The sequence below is a fragment of the Larimichthys crocea genome, chromosome XVIII, assembly GCF_000972845.2.
Source record: "Larimichthys crocea isolate SSNF chromosome XVIII, L_crocea_2.0, whole genome shotgun sequence".
Taxonomy (NCBI): Eukaryota; Metazoa; Chordata; class Actinopteri; family Sciaenidae; genus Larimichthys; species Larimichthys crocea.
The window spans coordinates 2,032,260-2,053,392 of NC_040028.1; the positions used below are offsets into that span (position 1 = coordinate 2,032,260).

Sequence of the window (21,133 nt, forward strand, 5' to 3'; positions counted from 1 at the left end):
TCAGGTGCCGCGTGTCATCATATTCACAGTATTAAACAGAGCACAACGTGATCTTCCACAGTTAGCATGTCTGCCTCCACATGTCCACAGCTCTGGGAGCAGAGAACACTGTGTGCTGCTGTTAAACTCTGTTCAGACCTGAAGCAGAGAGATGAGATGCCTCGTGAAGACATGACATGATATTCTTTCCCTTTGTCTTCCAATGACAGACGGAAGCTGATTTCCAACATGAGAAGTAAAAGACTGCTGAAAAGTTACCGAATGATCTCGTTATTTATGACAAACCTCTGATGTAACAAGACCGAACTGAGTCAGACTTCCAGCCTTAAGGCAAAGGTCAACACACCAACTAACACATTAAAAGTTTCAGCTTTCATGATCTCCATTTTGACTTCCTTCATGCTCTCATCATTCTGACAGTGAAGATTGATCAATCAATGATAACATCAGAATTGATGAGAGAGTTGATGAGTCAAACATTTGACTTCTTAGCTCAGAATTGTGAGAAAATCACTTCATAGTTTAATGCTCATAGAAAGCATAATTGCATATAAAAACATCACGTTTAAAAACAACTGAGGTTGACCAAAGTGTTCTACATACACTACTCACAAAAAGTTCAGGATATTTGACTTTCGGGTGAAATTGATGGAAAATGTAAAAAGTTCATGCTACACTGATATTATATGATGAATGTAGGACATTTAATTAGAAGCATGCAGTGGTCATTTCTTTGTCTCAAACTATTTATTGAACAACAGTGGTGTGTACACCACAACAAAAAATGTGTCTCAGTGACTTGTCATGTGACCTTGACCATGGCTCACAGCTCGACTAGACGTCTCATGCTGTGGACAAGTGGACTTATTCCAACCTGCTGATGACTCTCTGTGACACTCAGCTCAGTGCTAACTTCCTGTTTGAAGCCCCACACTGACCAGGTACTGCTGATGGATTGTGAGGTGTCGTCTCATGATGTCAGGATATGAACAGATGATGAAGAGGACTGTTTCAATACAAACTGTCACTGAAGCAGAACATTTAGTGGAACATTCATGGATCACACACTTGTTTGTTAGACAACAGCATGTTATGCAATAAGTACTGGAACATTGAACAATTGTATATGTGCATTCAAAGGTTTAGAGGAGGTCAAATGAAGTTCACCTGGAAAAGTTAGAGTGCATTTTAGGAGCATTTCCTGAATATCCTGACCTGTTTGTGAGAGTATATATAACATTTATAGATTCATACTATAGTTTTAATTAACATCTCTCAACATTTCTCTGGTATTTTCATAAAAGTACATCATGAAACTTTTCATTGCCTCCATGAATGACAGCAACCTAACAAAAAACAAAGACAAAGGAAGAACAGGTTTGATAGCTGATCGATAGATCATTTGATGGGTCATCTCTCAAATGTGATTCTGTGAACCAACAGGACTCATCTCTTATTAAGTACACTTACACGTGCCATGCCAACATACTATTTGTAATAAAACTGCAATAGTGACTGATTGGTGATTCAGGTTTGGGATATTGATAAACTCGGCCACAGTATCACTTTTCCAGCAGAACCTCAAATCAATAAACCACACATTATTCACATATGTTTATCTAACAGAAAACAGAGGTAGAAAATGTTACACCTGCAATTTATTTGAAGCTTTGACTTTGACCTACAGTAACATTATTTACTTAAAATAACTCATCCATACTTGTTCCATCAGAGAAGTACCTGACAGAGCCTTCACAGTCCGGTCTATTCCTAAAAGTCAAATGTGATGCCCTCACAGTGTGTTAGATGTAGAGAGACCGATGGGCAGCTCGGCCTTCACAGTTTGGATCGTTGCACATCTGGAGCCTCCACCTGTCCAGAGTTTTGCGAGCTGAGAAAGGTGTGGTCCAGATTCAAGTAGGTGGTGATGAACTCTGGGAAATCTCTCCTCAGGACTACCTCCAGGAAAATGTCTGCTGCTGTGTGCAACCTCTGTCTGGCCCTGAAGAAGACAGACGAAGACACACAGACAGATATGACTTTTAATGTAAGGCGTATCATTTACAGAGCAGATCTGCTGTGGTAGAAGAAGCGGTTGAATTCCAGTGCAGCCGGTGATCCACCACAGACACAGGAGATCTGCTCACCTGACAGAGCCACAGACAGTGCAGAGCTCCATCATGACATCGGCAGTGAGGTCAGTCACCAGCCGTCTGTTCACTACCCTGCTGTCGTCCTCCAGCTGAGTCTGATGACGGATCCACTGCCACACCTGAAACACACACACTTGTCCCCTTAGTGTTTATATTTCATAATAACAGATTGACCATCCAGTCTACATGTATTTTGTACTTGTAGAAGGCTTAAGAACGTGACTCAGGCATACTTAGAGTGCTTTCTTGGTTCTATTTGCAGCTATGGCACACAGGGATGCTACTGAAAGAATTAGGTGTGACTCTTTAAGTTTAGCAATGCAGATTCTGATTTAAGAAGTAGATGAACGTCTGAAGTAAACCCTTTGTGTTGTTCTGAAGTTTGATCTAGTTTGAACTCACCTGAGATCTGGAGATCTCTGCTGTGGCTGAATCTTCCACCTGGCCTCTGTAGAAAAAGTGTCCTTTACCTGAAACAAAGCACAGTTTAGTTTTTTCCTTCATCTTGTCTCCCAAAGAATATGTAAATGTGCATACCTGATAGCCATGCATTAATGAAGAGGACACCAACTGCAATGTTATACTTCAAACCATAAAGAGTGACTCCTCCCTACAAGGAAGAACAAAACACATCCAAATAGATTTATTATTAGAGACTCTGACATGAACTTAACAAAGCTGGTAATACGCTACACCATGAGCACTTCACATCCCATCATCCTCTGTTTCTAACAACCAAACACCTATGAGAGCGCTCTCTACCACCATGACACCAAAGGAGGGAATTGTTAATCAATCAGATCTGATGGACTAACCGAGGGCATGGACAGCAGGTCATCGGGAGTCACAGTGACATCATTTCGAAGTTGCTGAAGCTGGTTATCACCTTCAGTGTGAAGCTTGAAGAGCTGGAAGAGGGCAAGAGTCACCGCAAACACAAAACATCATCATCATCAGCATCATCATCATCAGTCGCTCTGTGTTTATAGAATATAATTTTCGTGTGGCTCATGATTCAGGTCTTACTTTCTGCATGGGCTCAATCAGATTCAGGTCATAAACCATGAAGCCGTCCACACCTGCTTCGATCTCCAGCAACTTCAGTCTGACAGGAAGAAAATAGTGACGATAACACCTGTCAGCTCAGCAGAGAATACTGAATCCTCCAGGGTAAATGTACACTGATGATACTGTATACTATGTTTATACCATATGTATAGAGTATGTAGAGTATGAGTATGTGCTGTTATTCATTCTGACTAACAGAACACTTGAGGATGTTGGCTAAAAAACCTCCAAGTGAAGCTAACTGTTTAATATATACATATCAGTGGTCACATTATTAGGTACACCTGTACAACCTATTTTATTTCAATACAGCAGCTCTGCCATGCTAATGTTGTAAATGTGTAAAAATAAATGATATGTTAAAGGCAGTGTTAGAATAAATTGCACTGAGAGGTGTTTTCATTTTTCATCCTACCTGTTTACATACATGAGGCGTCTAGAATACAATGCAGTCCAGTACAATTCATCATTGACTATGATTGAAATCAAATGATCATTTATGATTTTATGTGACAAATAAAAACACCTAAATTCAATTGAATCAAATCTAAAATTCACTTACAAATGGAAAAAATTCAACTGAATATTGAGTTAAAGCTTTTCAACAGAGCTGAGACAGAGATGAGGGATTTCATGACAGAAAACACTGCCTCAGTCAACCCATCACAGATTTTCTGCCCCGCAGTGCTTCTAGTGTTCAGCCTCATGAACATGCAGGTGTGTGGACAGTTCGTACCTGGTGACAGTAGCCAGCACTCTTCTGTGGGAGTCACTGAGCGGGTCATGAGGCAGCAGCAGGGCGGCCATGCCTCCTGTGGCCAGAGCTCCCCTCCGGTGACACGTCTGAATCAACAGGTCCATGTAGCTGCGCAGAAAACGCTTCTCCATGTTGACGTATTTACTGCGGTCCGGCAGCAGGAAGGCCTGTCTGTGTCCTGGAAGAGGAACACATGAGACCAGAACTGATATTACAGCTGAGCCTATTACAGTGGATGATTTGATAGGCTCAGTGGTTCATACAGATGTCAGGAGCAGCTCACCAAACTTATTGACAAAGGAGGCTGAGTAGTCCCAGATGCCACAGTTGAGTCCTGCTGAATGCTCTCTCAGCTCGTAGAGAATCTCCTCCATCTCAAATGCTGCTAACACGTTTTCAATTAACACCGTCGCCTTGATGCAGCCCAGAGGCAGGCCCAGCTACACACACACACACACACACACATAGGATACAGCTACATGTCCTCTATTGTTGGTAAACCCAGAAATCAACAATACTAACTAAATAAATAGATAAATTAGTGTCTGCGCTACTGACAGTTCAAAGACTGACTTTTGTGTTTCTCTTGTGTTTTTCTCTCTTGGATTCAATATGTGCGAGTGTGTGCACAAACACTGACGTGTGCAGACCTTCTGTTGTGTCCAGACAAATATCTTGTTCCACAGTCTGGCTTCTGTGATGCTCTCCACCTGGAAAACAAGGAGACACTGTCGAGCTTCATGTTGACTCAAATAATTTGTTTGCTTATGTAAGGGTGCCTGTGTGTGTGCGTGTGTGTGTGTGTGTGTTACTTTTGAGAGGTAGAAAAAGGGTCCACTCTTGCTTTCGAACAGAGTCTTTCCACAGTGAAACATGAGGAGTCCAAAGTCAAAGAGAGGACCAGGAGCCTCCTTCCCCCCAACCTGACCAACAGATAAACACAGATGTTCTCATTATCTTTAATTATTCATACAATAATTTAGACATTAACAATGATGATAAATGCACATCAGAACTTACCACAGCAACAAACTGAATTACAATTCACATTTATGTGAACATTAGTTTCCTCAAATAATATACAAATTATTGGGCCAGTAAACAATGTGAATATTGTAAGCAGAAGCTAGTGCTGTATTTTTTTAAATGATGAGATCACGAGTATCCCAACAGTTCCCTCATATCACCATCCTTAGAAAAGTTCCAACAGACAACAAAAATTTCTTTCAGTTTGTTTTTGTAATTTCAGATTTATTTAAAGGAACATTCTGTCAAATGTTTTGTCCCGTCCAATCACAGTTTCCTACACTTTGTCCTTTATGATTTTACCACTAGGAGTCACTAAAGTTAAATGTCCAAATCCTACAGAGCAGGGGCCTCATGTACAAAGCATGCGTACACACAAAAAAGTGGCGTACGTCCTTTCCCACGCTCACGTTCATATGTATCAAACGTGAAACAATCGTAGAAATGTGCGTGTCCCACGCCAACTTCATAGCTGTTGTACGCACGTTTCTACAGCTATTGTTCCTTTGGTGACACTTGGAGGTGATGCTGGGAAACTGTTAATAATGTGAAAACAAGTAGTCATCAGAGTGATGTGCACATCAGAGACACACTTATGAACAATTAACACACCCACGTGTTTGCAATTATATAGGTGGATATAAAAGCATGCACAATGTGATTAAGAAAATGGCATTAACAATGGCAGCGTTAGCAATGTTAGAGGACCTTGCAAACGTGAGCGAATTAAGGAACGCAAGGATTTACTTGCAAACCATGATAATTGGCTCATAAGCCGATTTGGGTTACCAAGGCCAGTGTTACTGGAGTTGTGCGCAGAGCTGCGGCCGGCCCGAGAGCGCAACGGGGGCCGGCGAGTAGCTCGGTGTTGTGCTGACTACGCTGGGGTTCCTGGCAACAGGTGAATTCCAGCTGGAGCTGTTTATCTAAGTAGGAAACATTTTAATTCCATCAAAGTTCAAATCATCGTAATGCGCGAATGCAGCTAACTAACATCGTGGCAAGGTGGCCTGGTTCAACGCATGCCTCATTCATTATGACTAACATGGTTGGGAACAGGCTGGAGGCTGGCTCGGTGCGCGATGGGTGGCTTCTATTCGTTTAATTGTCCCGTATGTACATACGGGACAATTAAACGAATAAACTCTTTACTTACCCAGAAGCCGTGCCAGTGTGCCATGACAGTGTGCACATTCAAATATCATGTTTTTGGGTTTTTTTATTTTCTGCTGGTGAAATTAGAGCTACAGAGCTTTCTAACAAGCCCTGATTGTCTCCCTGTGTTCAGTATTCCTGTCAGTAAAAGCGGGCATCCACACTGCTCGGATCCCACGGCATTTACAGCCTCACACACACGCTCCCACTCACGTCTTTTTTGGTCATATTTATCCCTGTTGACAGGGTACCAAACAGAATCTCCACTTCATTCACTAGAATCTTTAGCTTACACTCTGTAAAATTCATTTTCTTTCCTTTGTTCATCCCGTTATCTGATCGTACAAAGAGGTGAATCTCAGGTCCGGGGCCTATTTAAATAGATTTGCATATGTAAATAGGGGCGTGGACAGGGAGGAGTTGCACGTGCGCTCAATTCCACGTTGATTGGGATGTACAAAAGAAACATGCTTGGATCCATGCGAACGCACACTTTGATACATCTGAATATTTTTGTGCGTACAACAGTTTCCGGGTTCTGGCCTACGCCAAGTTTTAGTAGGAAATCCGCGCAAGTATTCGTACATGAGGCCCCAGGCCATTTGTTTCCATTCAACCACTTCAGCTACAGATTTGGATCCAAATCTGCACTAAATAAATAAATAAAGTGAATAAAGTAAAGTAGAGAAAATGCTGTATTACCATCATGTTGTGTTCCACCATGTTCCAGGCACGAGGACGAAGCATCAGCACTGGAGCCTGAGATATGTGTGGAACATCTGTTAACACAGGGATGGTAGATGAATGTGTGCTACATGATCTTACTCTGTTCCACACCTGGAACTTTCACACGTGACTAATATTCTGGTCTGTGTACAGTCATGTAGCTGCACCTACATGAGTATCAGTTCAAAATAAAGCACTTACTGGGTATCTGGTTATGAACCGCCTTCAATACATTATGAATGCCTTTGATCTGGTTGTGATATGTTGGGCAGTTCCCGTCATCAAAGTCAACCTGCCCAAACCAAACAGTCCACAGTGACACAACAGACTAGCTAATATAACAGTAGTTATTGTGCAGGTAAATGATAGAGGGGTTACCTGGATGCCTTGTGCTGGTGACTGAAGAGCTTTAATAAAGCACTGGGTATCACACGGAGCCAGATCACCAATATCCACATGTCTTCTCTGCAGCCTCGGGGGTACGGGGAGCACCCTCCAGGACCGGTCTCTCCTGATGTGTTTGGTACTTTCAAGAAAGCTGGGCAGGTCACCTGAAAGGTCCAAGTGGACCTTTCTGGATATTCGTAACCGCAGGACCTTAACAGAGTAGAGTAGATGCCTTATGCTGAGTTAATCATCCATGAATCATCCATGAACTTTTTCAGCTGTCCTACCTCATCCACCTCCTCATCAAAGGTGGAGATCAGATCCTGGAGGAAGAGGAGGGAGTCAGTGGTGAAAAGTGTCTCATACTCTGCTGTAAGACTGGCGGGAGGGGGAGACAGCTCCATGCTGACTGGACCCTGTGGAGGAAGAGGGTCTGGACATTAGAGTTTAAATGATGATCAATCTTCATATCTATAGAAGAACTATCTTTGAGTTCTGTTTTCGGTCTCCACTAACTCCTGATGGTCCACTGTGTTCGCCAGTTAGTCTGACTATGTCAGATCTCCTGTCTGCTGCTCAGCTGGTAGCGTATGGTGGCTTCATTAGAGCTTTTACACTGAAAACATCTGCCTGCTGCTGGAAACAGAACTGACGAGTGTGAACTCGAGAGTTTAGATGTGTGAAGTGAAACCAATGAGATGTTAAAATGCGTTACAGAGCTGAGGGGAACTCAGGAGGGGTGGCGGTTTGATTGCCACCTCCTCATGTGGAAGTGTCCTTGGGCAAGTTAGCAGAGATGTATAGTAACGAAGTGGAACCACTTAAGTACTGTACTTAAGTACTAAAATGCAGTACCTGTACTTTTTTGGAGTATTATTTTTTCCCCCAACTTCTACTTTTACTGCACTACATATTTTTGATGAATTTATTACTTTTACTCCGATACATTTTTCATGTGCTGAATCGTTACTCGTTGCTATTGTAGCGTCCAGCCGGACGCGTGATGAATGACAAGGCGATATTGAACAAACCTGCATTTATTGCTGAACGGTTTGGTTCCAGGACTCGGTGACTGTCGGCCGTAACCACACCAAAAAAACAGGTGCGCGCTCTCTCACCTGCTCCCCCGACCCCTCGCTCTAGCATTCATTCAGACGCATTCACAGACCATGGGAAATCATAGAACTCTACAATGAACATTGTAACACTGTAACATTAGAAGTTGTGCCTTAATAAATATTTGAAATAATATAAACAACAGTACTTGTACTTGTACTTGTACTTTTACTTTCAGTACTTGAGTAGCCATTTTTTACATACTTCTACTTGCAATACTTAAGTACAAAACATTTTGAATACTTTAGTACTTTCACTTAAGTATGGTGTTTAAAGAACTTCTACTCAAGTCAGTTTTTTGATATAGCATATGTACTTCTACTCCACTCCTTTACTCCAGTACTTTATACATCTCTGCAAGTTAGTGAACCTCAAATTGGTCCTGATGTTCAGGCTAGCACCCTGCATGGTAGCTCACTGCCACTGGTGTGTGTGTGTCTGCTTGGATGATATCATAGACTGTATAAATAAAAATAGACATAGTCTCTGTCTCCACAGGTTTGAAGAGCTGCTGTGAAGCTCAGTGTGTTGGCTCTGGTCATCGGCATCTTGGCAGTCCTGCCTCCACCTCCTCCCCACTGATCCAAAAATAGGCAAAGACGTGGAGCCTGGGTGGAGCTGAATGAATGCTTTAGCTTCCTGTGACACCCCACAATCAAGTGTCTACTCCAGACCAGGTTTATTTCTAACATGGGGACTTATGGAGACTGACTTGTTATTTTTGATATTTAATGCGGGGAGGTTGCTGCTTTGAGTGGGTAATGAACATTACAATGTGAAACATATAAAATACAATATAAAAAACACATGTTTTAGGAGCGCCCGATGGTTACAATGCTATTAAACTGATAATTTCAGCACAAGTTGCTGCTATTAAAGTGTGTGTGAATGAGAGGGGTTGGTCCTGAGTGTCATTGGTTCAAGCAGCTACCTCTGATCATTTTATATTGATCACTTCCCTCAGCCTTGTCCAAGCAAAGAAGCGTGTGAAACATACAATCATGCAACATGTTGTTTACACCTCCACACATTGCACCTGTTCCTTTCTCTGATAATGTTGCATTCTTTACATTCTATAAAGTCTATTCAGCTGCAAAGTAAAGTAACATGGTGATACTCACAGACATGTTGACAGCAGCTCTGTTCACTCAGTAGAAGTGGACTTTGGTTATGGACTCACTTGGTCACTGTTTGAACAGGAAGATGTTCAGAGTTTAAAGTCCTGTGTACCGCGCACATTCTGAAAAATAACAGAATACTTTAACTGGATGGCCAAAGCGACACAGGAAATTATTCCTGCCTGCGGTCATTAAACTCTATAATGCCTCCCTCAGTGAGTCAGATACACCCCCTTCTGTATTATGACACAAACATGGACAATTACTTTTGCCTTTGTGCACATTATTTAATGTCTATATATATATATATATATATATATATCTATATATATCTATATATATATATATATTTTGTTCTTAATTGATGATTACTTGTTTAACACATAACCTGGAGTATTGTAACAAAATACTAAAACTACTAAAAATAATTTCACCCTGGGATTATTAAAGTATTTCTGATTCTGAATTCAAACACCTCTCAATATAATGCAGTCCAGTTTAACACTGCTGCAAACTACAACCTCAACAGTAAACGTATAATAAAAAAGTATAATAGTTAAATCAATTCCTCTCTGACAGTGTCATCAAAAGCTCAAACATTATAGGCTCTGCCGAAGTACAGTTTGTAGACTGCGGTCACGCCAGCCGTCTCTCGTTTTCGCGTGGTCACGTCAGCCCCTCCAATATTTTCAAGTGCGCCCTTATTGCCAACTTTATGGCAAATACTGGGACTGGGAAAGTCAGCGCGAGCTTACTGCAGCGTGTGGACACTTCCGGTTTTCAAAATAAGACGTGGGTGTTAAATTTATTAAACGTGTATTTATAAAATATGAAGAATGGTTTGATTTTTAAAAAAGTGTGTCTCATGAAACAAGTATGATCCTGCACTGCTTCAATGCTCATATGTAGATCGACTGTTCTACACTGATTTTGAGTTAATAGGTCACCTGACCTAAGAAGCTATTGAGCCTTGAAGCTCATGTTTATATTATGAAATATATTAAAAATTCATAATAAATATTACGTGTTAAAATGAGATAAAAAAGAGGTGTGTCTTATACAGAAAGTGTACATAGACTGTTCTACATTGATTTTGAGTCAATAGGTCACATGACCTCAAAGCTATTGAGCTTTAAAGCTCATATTTAGATTATGAAATATATAAAAAATTCATAAAAAATATGACAAGTGTTACGGTTCTATAAAAAGAGGTGTGTCTCATACAGCAGGTGTAAATCTACTGTTCTACATTGATTTTGAATCAATAGGTCACATGACCTGGAAGCTATTGAGCTTCAAAGCTCATATTTACATTATGAAATATATTAAAAATTCATAAAAAATATGACAAGTGTTACAATTCTATAAAAAGAGGTGTGTCTCATACAGAAGGTGTAAATAGACTGTTCTACATTAATTCTGAGCAAATACAATGCTATCAAGGTAATAATGACATTATTAATTATTAGAAATGAACAATACAAAACAACAACAAGAACAATAATAATAACAAGAATAATAATAACAAAAATAATAACAAGCAATCAACAACTCAAACAAGAAGGTACATATAATTTATTTTAGGTGCAAAGGGCGCAATTCCACTCGCCTGCCCTTGCTTTTAGCAGCGACTCTTCCTCCAGATCTAGGCACTCTTCATGAAACCACCTTTCGCAGGTGTCACACTGTATCTGTAAAGTAAGTCAACAAAAACAATATCAGTATAATCTTCTCAGCAATGCCATTGAAGTATGCCACAGAGAGTTATTTGTGGTTGTAGACAAAAAGAAAAGGTGTGCTATAATCATTTCTATTCAGATTCCTATGAAGAAGATTATGTCTTACACGTCATGTCATTATACTTTTCCAATGTGTGTAATGTGCTGTTCTTAAAATCAAATCACTTTATCACTTACCATATCCCAGTAATAATTATTTCCTGTACATAGGGATAATTATTTCCTCTAAATAAATTAATAGTCTGTTGTTTGTCTGCAAATCTGTTAGCTTTCATACATATATATATAAAATCTCCTTCTCACCCTGGTGGGGTGGTATCCGTGTCATCCTCAAGCTCGGGTCCTCTACCAGAGGCCTGGGAGTTTGAGGGTTCTGCACAGTATCTTCGATGTTCCTAGGACTGCACTCTTCTGGATTGAGGCTTTAGATGTTGTTCCCGGGATTTGCTGGAGCCACTCTCCCAGTTTGGGGGTTCTGCCCCAAGTGCCCCCACTACCACGGGAACCACACAACCCTTGACCTTCCACATCCGTTCCAGCTGCTCTTTCAACCCTTGATACTTCTCAAGTTTCTTCGTTCCTTCTTCCTGATGTTGGCGTTAGCTGGGATCACCACATCTATCACCACTACCCTCTTCTGCTCTTTGTCCACCACCACTATGTCTGCTTGGTTAGCCAGGACCTGTCAGTCTGGAAGCTGAAGTCCCACAGCACCTTGGCCCTGTTGTTCTCAGCCACCTTCAGGATTTAGGTACTTCTATTCCATACTGGTTGCAGATGTTCCTATATACTATCCCAGCCACTTGGTTGTGCCTCTCCATGTACGCTGATCCAGCTAGCATCTTACACCCTGCTACTATGTGCTGGACTGTCTCGGGGGCTTCTTTACACAGTCTGCATCTTGGGTCTGGTCTACTCTGGTAGATCCTGGCTTTTCAGGACCTGCCTTACTCTCTGGAGGTATTTGGCTGTGGTTGACTTCCTTGCGGGCTCTTCATGGTTTCCATTAGCCTGTGGGATGCCAAGGTACTTGTAGCTGTCTTGGATATCACCTATGTTGCCCTCTGGTAGGTCAATCCCCTCAGTCTGGATCATCTTGCCTCTCTTTGAGACCATCCGGCCACACTTGTCCAATCCGAATGACATCCCTATGTCATCGCTGTAGATCCTGGTGGTGTGGATCAGTGAGTCTATTTCTCGCTCATTCCTGGCATACAGCTTGATGTCATCAATGTAGAGCAGGTGGCTGATTGTTGCCCCACTACGGAATCGGTACCCATACCTGCTCTTCGTAATGATCTGACTGAGGGGGTTCAGGCCTATGCAGAACACACACCTCTTTTTACATCATTTTAACACTTGTCATATTTTTTATGATTTTTTTTATATATTTCATAATGTAAATATGAGTTTGAAGCTAAATAGCTTCCAGGTCATGTGACCTATTGACTCAAAATCAATGTAGAACAGTAGATTTACACCTACTGTATGAGACACACCTCTTTTTATAGAACTGTAACACTTGTCATATTTTTTATGAATTTTTAATATTTTAATAATGTAAATATGAGCTTTGAAGCTCAATAGCTTCAAAGTCATGTGACCTATTGGTTCAGAATCAATGTAGAACAGTAGATCTACACCTGCTGTATGAGACACACCTCTTTTTACATAATTTTAACACTTGTCATATTTTTTATGAATTTTTAATATTTTTAATAATGTAAATATGAGCTTTAAGGCTCAATAGCTTCCAGGTCATGTGACCCATTGACTCAAAATCAGTGTAGAACAGTCGATATACACCTTCTGTATGAGACACACCTCTTTTTATAGAATTTGGACACTTGACACTTGACACTTGACACTTGACTTTTTTTTTTTTTATATGTTTCATAATGTACATATGAGCATTGGAGCAGTGCAGGATCATACTTGTTTCATGAGACACACTTTTAATCAAACCATTCTTCATATTTTATAAATACACGTTTTATACTTTTAACACCCACGTCTTATTTTGAAAACCGGAAGTGTCCACACGCTGCAGTAAGCTAGCGCTGACTTTCCCAGTTTTCTCAATAGTATTTGCCATAAAGTCGGCAATAAGGGCGCACTTGAAAATATTGGAGGGGCTGACGTGACCACGCGAAAACGAGAGACGGCTGGCGTGACCGCAGTGTTTGTAGCAGAGTTGTTGTTTTGGATCACATTGTGCAGTTTCACCAGGTGTTTTATTTTGAAAATGTTAACAGGAAGTGCCGCTTGTTTCCGTATCCGCTTTACGTCATAGTCTTGACAGCCGGGTCGCAGGTGGAGGGTTAGCTGAGGTGGAGGTCCATGAATGAAAAAAAAAGCCATGGAAGACAAAGCACAGATCCAAGAAGCCATTAAAGTGCAGGGGGAGGTGGTCCGCAAGCTGAAGGCAGAGAAGGCGAGCAGAGAGCAGGTCAGTGCGCAGAGCTGACACCGAGCTACATGCTAACGTTCACATGGTGGACACACACACACACACACACACACACACACACACACACACAGCTTCATCATACTGCACAGCTTACTGCAAACCCACAGACCAAACACCAGTTAACTTTATATAAATGACTGCGACCGTCAGAACTGCCTTGCTGCTCTGATTTAATGAGTCGGATTAGTTAAACACGTCCATTAGAAAGTTTGTCTGCTGTTGTTTCCAAAAGAAGAACTTATTCTTCTGTTATTTCTTTGCCGAATAAACAAGTAGACACCAACAATTTACTAAATGTCACTTGTATTTACCTTCTTATATATAATTTTTTATGAGAGTCAACTTTAAATTGGTCATAATTTGAGCGAAGTTTGGAGTATGTCCTAAAACCCCGGCAACAGCTCCGTGAACTCAGGCCTCCTTGCCGTCTGTCCTGCCGTCACATAACCCGCTTCATGATGACAGCACAGACAGATAGCTCTCATTGTGTTTACATCACTCTTATTTATCTTAGCTCAAGCGGCTAACTGCTAGCTTTGAGCTAACCCAGCGTTAGACGGAGCGGCTAACCGGCCATGCTCACCGCCCTTAGCCACACTAGCTGGAGCTAACACAGCGGCATGGAATAGATAGAAAAGAAGCCAACCAACTTAAGACAGATATAATATATTTTATTAAATAACAGGACGTCTTTAGAAAGCTGCGTAACGGCGCGTTCAGACGTTAGCTTTAGCGTTATCTGTTCAAAATGCGTAGCTGATGCAATAACCTGCCCTGTTAACACAGACACACGTTTCATGCCATACAAACAACACACAGTACACAGACATGAAGCGCTCTATCATACTGAGGATGAGGTGTTGCCATGCAACACAGAGGATGTTTCAGCAGCTGGTGACTCAGTAAACTTCCACAGATATTATGCTTTTTCTGTGTCCTCCCTTATTTCTTTATTTATTTCTGTCTGAATGATTTGCTGTTATGTCACAGTGTACTTTCACTTTCACACAATGATGTCTGCTGAATCCTGTAACTATGGATTTGTGACTGCCAGTCTTACCTAAGTTACCAAGCAGGACTGTGTGTGTGTGTGGGCTGCATTGGGCTCGCTGCTTTGATTGACTTGGTACATTTCATGTTCTATCTTCCACGCTGTGATGATGATGATGATGATGGTGGTCATGCCCCGCCCTCCCCTAGTGCTAGGGTTGCTTACCACTTTTCTCCTGTTCTTCCCGCCTTACCCCGGATGACCTCGGCCTGCCCCCGCTCTTCATCATCACCATCATCTACCTCACTGTCGGGAATCCAATCCTTCTGGATGACATCACTCCACTCACTTCGTGACTCTCCTTTATACCGACTCTTGTGATTGGCTGCTGTGGCTCGCTCTGGACAATACTACTGGACATGGCTGTACCCATGATGCACTCCTGAACTTTTGTGTGGACTTTTTTTTTTAACATTTGTTTCCCTGTGCTGTGGAATAAACATGCTGGGCATGTTTTGCATTCGTGCTTGCTCTGGTCTGGTGGGCCGTTGGACTGCAACATGCGTCCGGTCTCTGCATGTTTTCCCTGGGATCACTGTGGATCAGGTAGGCCTCTGGTGCCGTCCTCGTCTGTAATCTGTGATGTCTATGTTGCCGGTGCTGACTAGCACACTTATGTTATCACACTTCTGTTCACAAAGTCTTCACTCCTCTTCTGTGTGTCGCAGATCGATGAAGAGGTATCCAAACTGCTGCAGCTGAAGGCTCAGTTAGGAGGAAACGATGGCAAAAATCAGTTTGTCCTCAAGACGCCAAAGGTAAGACCACAGTGCTGCTGTGTTCAAACACACTTGCACACATTTGGACCAGAATTCCCACCTGGCCTTGGAGTACAGTCTCTATCTGGTAAGAAAAACAAAATAATGCAGGTATAATTGCATAAGTTGCAATCTAGCTAAATTATATGTTATGGCTTTTTAGCCTCTTATCAGATAGTAACAGCTTAAGACAGAGGGGGGCGACGACAACGACATAGAGAGAGACATATGAGGTACAGCAAACGGCCTCAGGTAGCAATGTTGGTGGTCACACTGTAGGGTTTGTTCATTAAAAGGCCTTTATTTTACACGGCATCATGTATAAATGATGGCAGAGGCATCATGAAAACATGGACCATCATTCATTCATATATTGACATCATGTTGCCGTATTATTGCTAGCACGACATGTTGATCATTAAAAGAATCGTCTGTCAATCAAAGCGTCCACGCCCTTAATCCTTCATAACTTTAAGCCTTAATGTCATTTGAACAGGTGAGTTGTATATAAATTCACTCTCAGTACAGTTGTCATGAACGGGGAAATTAGCTACAGAGACCAAAACTGTTTTTTGTACCAGGCTGTAAACATGTTTATTTCTGCTGAGGTTGCCGCTTAACTGAAACGTGTCAACCTCAGCCAGCTTAACGTAAAAAAATGACACAAACAGTATCTGACACCAAAGAACAATAAACACACTTTTGACATTATTCTCGACAACCCTGCTGATGGATGCATAACTGATCCATATGTTGGTTTGGAACATTTCAAATACATTTCACAGTCCGACTGAAACACAACAAATGTGTGTCTCTGTCAGGGGACGAGGGACTACAACCCCAAGCAGATGGCCATCAGAGAGAAAGTCTTCAACACCATCGTCGGCTGCTTCAAACGTCATGGAGCGGAGACCATCGACACACCTGTTTTTGAACTGAAGGTAGAACTTCACGGGAACCTTAACGCGGTTTAACACGGAGGCCGCTCCCTGCATGTGAGCATGTGCAGAGATCCTTTCACATTCAGACATGAAGCTGTGTCATCTCTCTGTGCGTGTTGTAGGAAACGCTGACGGGGAAGTACGGAGAAGATTCCAAGCTCATCTACGACCTCAAAGACCAGGGAGGAGAGCTGCTGGCCCTCCGATACGACCTCACTGTATCCTCGCTGTGCTGCCCTCAAGTTCACATCTTACTGTACGTACTGTGTATTAGCTGAAGGGTCACCAGGACGTGGCACAGAGACTTGTGTTTTCAGTTGTTTGAGGGTTTTCTGATGGAGGATGCTGAATGTTTAACCCTAAATGTTGAGCTGTGGTGCAGCAGACATTCTTTGTGTCCAGTGTTCACGTTGACCTGATTATGAGTATGATTATAGTAGTATAAGTATAGTATAGTCATGTGATTTAGGCTCATTTTCAGCACAACATTTCACTCTCCTGATTGTTGTGTACGGTTACAGGAGTCATTCACCCTTCACTTCTTGCTCTACAGCAGGCCGACTTTACTCAGTAAATCCAGTTGTCACTCTAAACTCGCTCACATTAACATCCACAGCCACCTGTGCTCTGCACTCATTTCACTGTCTGACAGTTAACCCTGAAACCCATTCAGTTCCTCTGATGACATCATAACGGATAGTGGACTGACAGTGATGTTAGTGTTTATCCTTATCCTGACATTAAATATGTGCTGCCGGCATGTTTTCAGAGTCTGTGCCAGATGTTGCTGCTTCTTGTCTCATTCTCAGAGGAATGTTGATGAATTTAGTCTTCAGATAACCACATTGATGGAGACGTAATGCTGCTAAATGGAGGATTCTTCTTATTAACCAGCCTCTGATAACAGGATCTATTTTGTGTGGTGGAAGAAGCTGTTTTCTAATCAGGAGCAACAGTGTATCTGCACAGATGAACGTGGATCATTTAAAATACTTTTTTAATTAATAAACATTAATTAGTCATCTGTCTGTCAAATCATTGTTCAGTTTTTATTTATTGATGATTACTTTTTATTTAGTTTTTCAAATTTTAGTTTTAGTGAAAACAGTCACCAATTTGAGCACAGCTTTGTTAACCTTCATCAACCATCTGACCCTCCATCAAAGCAGAGAGCACTGTGTTGTCCTTAACCCGCCCTCTTTCAGGTGCCCTTTGCCCGCTACCTGGCCATGAACAAGATAACCAACATCAAGCGTTACCACATCGCCAAGGTCTACCGCCGTGATAACCCAGCCATGACCCGCGGACGCTACCGAGAGTTCTACCAATGCGTGAGTCCTCCTAGGATACAAGTTGTCACTCCTGACAGGGAGCTGCTGACTTGATCTGTTGTCACCCTTTGCTGCTCAAATGAATGTCTGTGTGTGTGCGTTTCAGGATTTTGACATAGCAGGGCAGTATGACGCCATGATTCCAGATGCCGAGTGTCTGAAGATCGTCCATGAAATCCTCAGCGAGCTGGACCTCGGAGACTTCCGCATCAAGGTTTGTCCACAGCCTTTCTGTTCCAGATGAAACTTGCAGACTCTTGCAGATCAGCGGGTGTCACCTCTGTAACCACGTCCTCCATTTCTAGGTCAACGACAGACGCATCCTCGACGGGATGTTTGCTGTGTGTGGCGTTCCAGATGACAAGTTCCGCACCATCTGTTCAACAGTGGACAAACTGGACAAGGTATGGAGGCTTAGTGCTGTGCTGTCCTGACTACTCACAGCTTATCATGTTCCATTCAAAAGTCCATATGTGTCCCACAGAACACCACACACAAGCTTTAGGTGGCTACTTCTCTGCTCCAAGACAATTGGCTGGTTCTTCAAGATTGTTGTTTTAAAAGCCAAACTTTGAACCTTCAGACTCTGATGTTCACCTCCACACTCATCTGTTCACCTTCTCTCTATCATTCGTCAAGACCTGCCTTTGACCCGTCTCCTTGTTAATTTCCTCTTGTCCAATCACAGATGCCCTGGGAGGAAGTGAAGAAGGAAATGGTGAATGAGAAGGGCCTGTCAGAAGAGGCGGCCGACCAGATTGGGGAATACGTCAGTATGCAGGGTGAGACTTTGAGACTTTCTCCCAGACTCACACAAGATGCGAGGTGTCTGTGATAGTAAAGCATTCATCTGTTCATTCTGCACCCACTCCAACATCGAGAACAGGTTGTCCTGTCAGCAGACTGCTGCTACTCGCACTACACAACTTGGCAGTATTTTAAATTTTGGACTGCAGTGCCAATTTATAACCACTGGGGTCACTGTAAAGTTACATATTGATCCTTTAATTATTCAAAATAATAATTAGAATGTAACGTGGTGATGAACACAGAACTATCATCTGACATGATAGTGTAACATTTAGCAGCATAAAGGAGAGTGAATATTGGACTTATACAAGTCATGTGGGCATTAACATGACTCCAGATGAAAGCTGTGTGTGCTGTGTGTTGATGCTGCAGGTGGAATGGACCTGGCTGAGCGCCTCCTTCAGGACCAGAAGATGTCTCAGAGTAAGCTGGCCTGTGCTGGCCTGTCTGACATAAAGCTGCTCTTCACTTACCTTCAGCTCTTCCAGGTCACGGACAAGGTGAGACACAGTCACAGTCAGTCATGATGAATAACCTCTTGTTTCATCACACCTTCCTCACATCTACCCCTCCTTGTCGTCTTCACTTTTCTTGCCCCGTCATCTCCAGGTGGTGTTTGACCTCAGTCTGGCCCGAGGTCTGGACTATTACACAGGAATCATTTACGAGGCGGTGCTGACTCAGGCGGGCGTTGCTCCCGTAACCACTGAAGCCCAAAATGGGGCGGCGGCAGAGGAGAGCGTCAGTGTGGGCAGCGTGGCTGGTGGGGGGCGATATGACGGCCTGGTGGGCATGTTTGACCCCAAAGGAAGGAAAGTGCCATGTGTGGGTGTCAGCATCGGCATCGAGCGGGTCTTCTCCATCATGGAACAGAAGGCCGAGGTGATCAGTCATCTTCATATTTAGTTCTGTTCGTGTGTTCATAATAAGTGTGTGTTCATGGCCAGACTGTAACAGGGATGTGTTGTTCAGGCCTCAACAGAGAAGATCCGGACCACAGAGGTTCAGATCATGGTCGCGTCTGCTCAGAAGAACCTGCTGGAGGAAAAACTCAAACTCGTCACTGAGCTCTGGAATGCTGGCATTAAGGTTAGTGTGTGTGTGTGTGTGTGTGTGTGTGTGTGTGTGTGTGTGTGTGTGTGTGTGTGTGTGTGTGTGTGTGTGTGTGTGTGTGTGTGAGAGAGAGAGAGAGAGAGAGAGATGCTGACCTTGTATCCTGCCCAAATGTCGTTCAATTTAGTGTTTTTTGTTTTGTTTTGTTTTTTTTACTGTGTGTTTGGTATCTTTACATCCTTGTTGATCAGAATTCTGAAAATGGTGTTTGTGTGTGTGTGTCCAGGCAGAGGTGATGTACAAGAAAAACCCCAAACTGCTGAGTCAGCTGCAGCACTGTGAGGAGTCTGGGATCCCCCTGGTGGCCATACTGGGAGAACAGGAGCTGAAGGATGGAGTGGTGAAACTCCGAGTCGTGGCCACCAGAGAGGAGGTACCATTGATGCACACACACACACAAACACAAACACACACTCAGTAACACTAAGACTAACTTTTAAAAGGTTGACTTGTCATCAGGTTGCCATTGGTAGCCATTCATTTATTTATAACCACTTGTTCTTATCAGGGTCATGGGGGGCTGGAGCTTATCCCAGTTGACATTGGGCCAAAAACCAGAACCTTTTTTGCTGTGTCATGCCACCTGCTCACCATCAGTCACCTATTTTTCATAACTCTGCAGTTCTGCATCATCTTAATAATGAAAATGTGTTATAATGACATGTTTCAACCATGTTTTATGGTTAATGTAGTTTCTGAATATAAACTCTGCTGTCATTATTACAATAGAGGATTTTATCAGCCAGCCAGCCAGCCGTGATCTTCATCTCTGTACAGATGATGTCAGATAACCCTATGCTATCTGCTTGTGTTCTCTTCACAGGTTGACATTTCCAGAGCAGCTCTTATAGACGAAGTCTGGAGGAGGACCTCTGCAGCTTAGCCATTCCCTGGTTCTGTTCAGCCCGTCACATCATCTGATCTTCACAAAGACACTCTGCACACTCTTCTACAGAATTTCTTGTCTCGCCCCGAAAACTCATTCTCATAGCAGCCACATAGACTGGTATTATGTTGCACACTGTAATTAAGCAGGTAGCCAAAAACAATGAGGCCAACTGGAAGTGTGTGTGACGTGGTGTGCTTCTTTAAAGGGATCACTAGAGAACACCATCCAGTTTACATGAAATGTAACTTGTATTTTTGGATTGTCAGAAAGATATGTGCTTGCTTTCAGTGTGAACGTTGTTTCATGTGTTCAGGATCAGCGATGAGAAGCTTTTACTTTGTACCTGAACCATCACATGGTTTGTTCCACTTCAGCTCTTAAAGGATCATTTCTGCCTGTATCAAACATGCCTGTACTGTCGAGTGTCTGAAATAAACCTGTTCATCATTATGCTCAATGCTACAAAACAGTCGCTGTGTTGACTCCGACATGAAGCTGTGTGTTTGATTTTTGATGGATGGCATG

General features: G+C 42.5%; 2 protein-coding genes across 4 annotated transcripts; one reads left to right on the forward strand and one right to left on the reverse strand.

Annotated features, from left to right (window-relative positions):
• Positions 1–728: 728 nt before the first annotated feature.
• ugl (ureidoglycolate lyase) lies at positions 729–9,614 on the reverse strand. 2 transcript variants are annotated; one of them, XM_010751565.3, is made up of 15 exons: positions 9,510–9,614; positions 7,560–7,688; positions 7,264–7,482; positions 7,087–7,177; positions 6,862–6,938; positions 4,791–4,901; positions 4,629–4,688; positions 4,262–4,418; positions 3,958–4,156; positions 3,180–3,258; positions 2,969–3,061; positions 2,691–2,763; positions 2,556–2,623; positions 2,148–2,272; positions 729–2,002 (listed from the first exon to the last, which is right to left on the reverse strand). In XM_010751565.3, exons 1-15 carry the CDS (start codon positions 9,513–9,515, stop codon positions 1,837–1,839), a joined length of 1,653 nt encoding a protein of 550 aa, XP_010749867.1. In that variant the 5' UTR covers positions 9,516–9,614; the 3' UTR covers positions 729–1,836. The 2 variants fall into 2 exon arrangements, with proteins under 2 accessions (XP_010749867.1, XP_027146775.1); XM_027290974.1 differs by lacking the exon at positions 9,510–9,614 and adding an exon at positions 8,304–8,351.
• Positions 9,615–13,448: 3,834 nt separating this feature from the next.
• On the forward strand, positions 13,449–21,080 carry hars (histidyl-tRNA synthetase). 2 transcript variants are annotated; one of them, XM_010751564.3, is made up of 14 exons: positions 13,452–13,694; positions 14,916–15,312; positions 15,435–15,524; positions 16,346–16,465; positions 16,588–16,683; positions 17,671–17,796; positions 17,903–18,010; positions 18,102–18,200; positions 18,485–18,578; positions 18,979–19,106; positions 19,216–19,488; positions 19,579–19,695; positions 19,946–20,092; positions 20,543–21,080. In XM_010751564.3, exons 2-14 carry the CDS (start codon positions 15,208–15,210, stop codon positions 20,600–20,602), a joined length of 1,563 nt encoding a protein of 520 aa, XP_010749866.2. In that variant the 5' UTR covers positions 13,452–13,694; positions 14,916–15,207; the 3' UTR covers positions 20,603–21,080. The 2 variants fall into 2 exon arrangements, with proteins under 2 accessions (XP_010749864.2, XP_010749866.2); XM_010751562.3 differs by lacking the exon at positions 14,916–15,312 and having other exon boundaries at positions 13,449–13,694.
• The last annotated feature ends 53 nt before the right edge of the window (positions 21,081–21,133 follow it).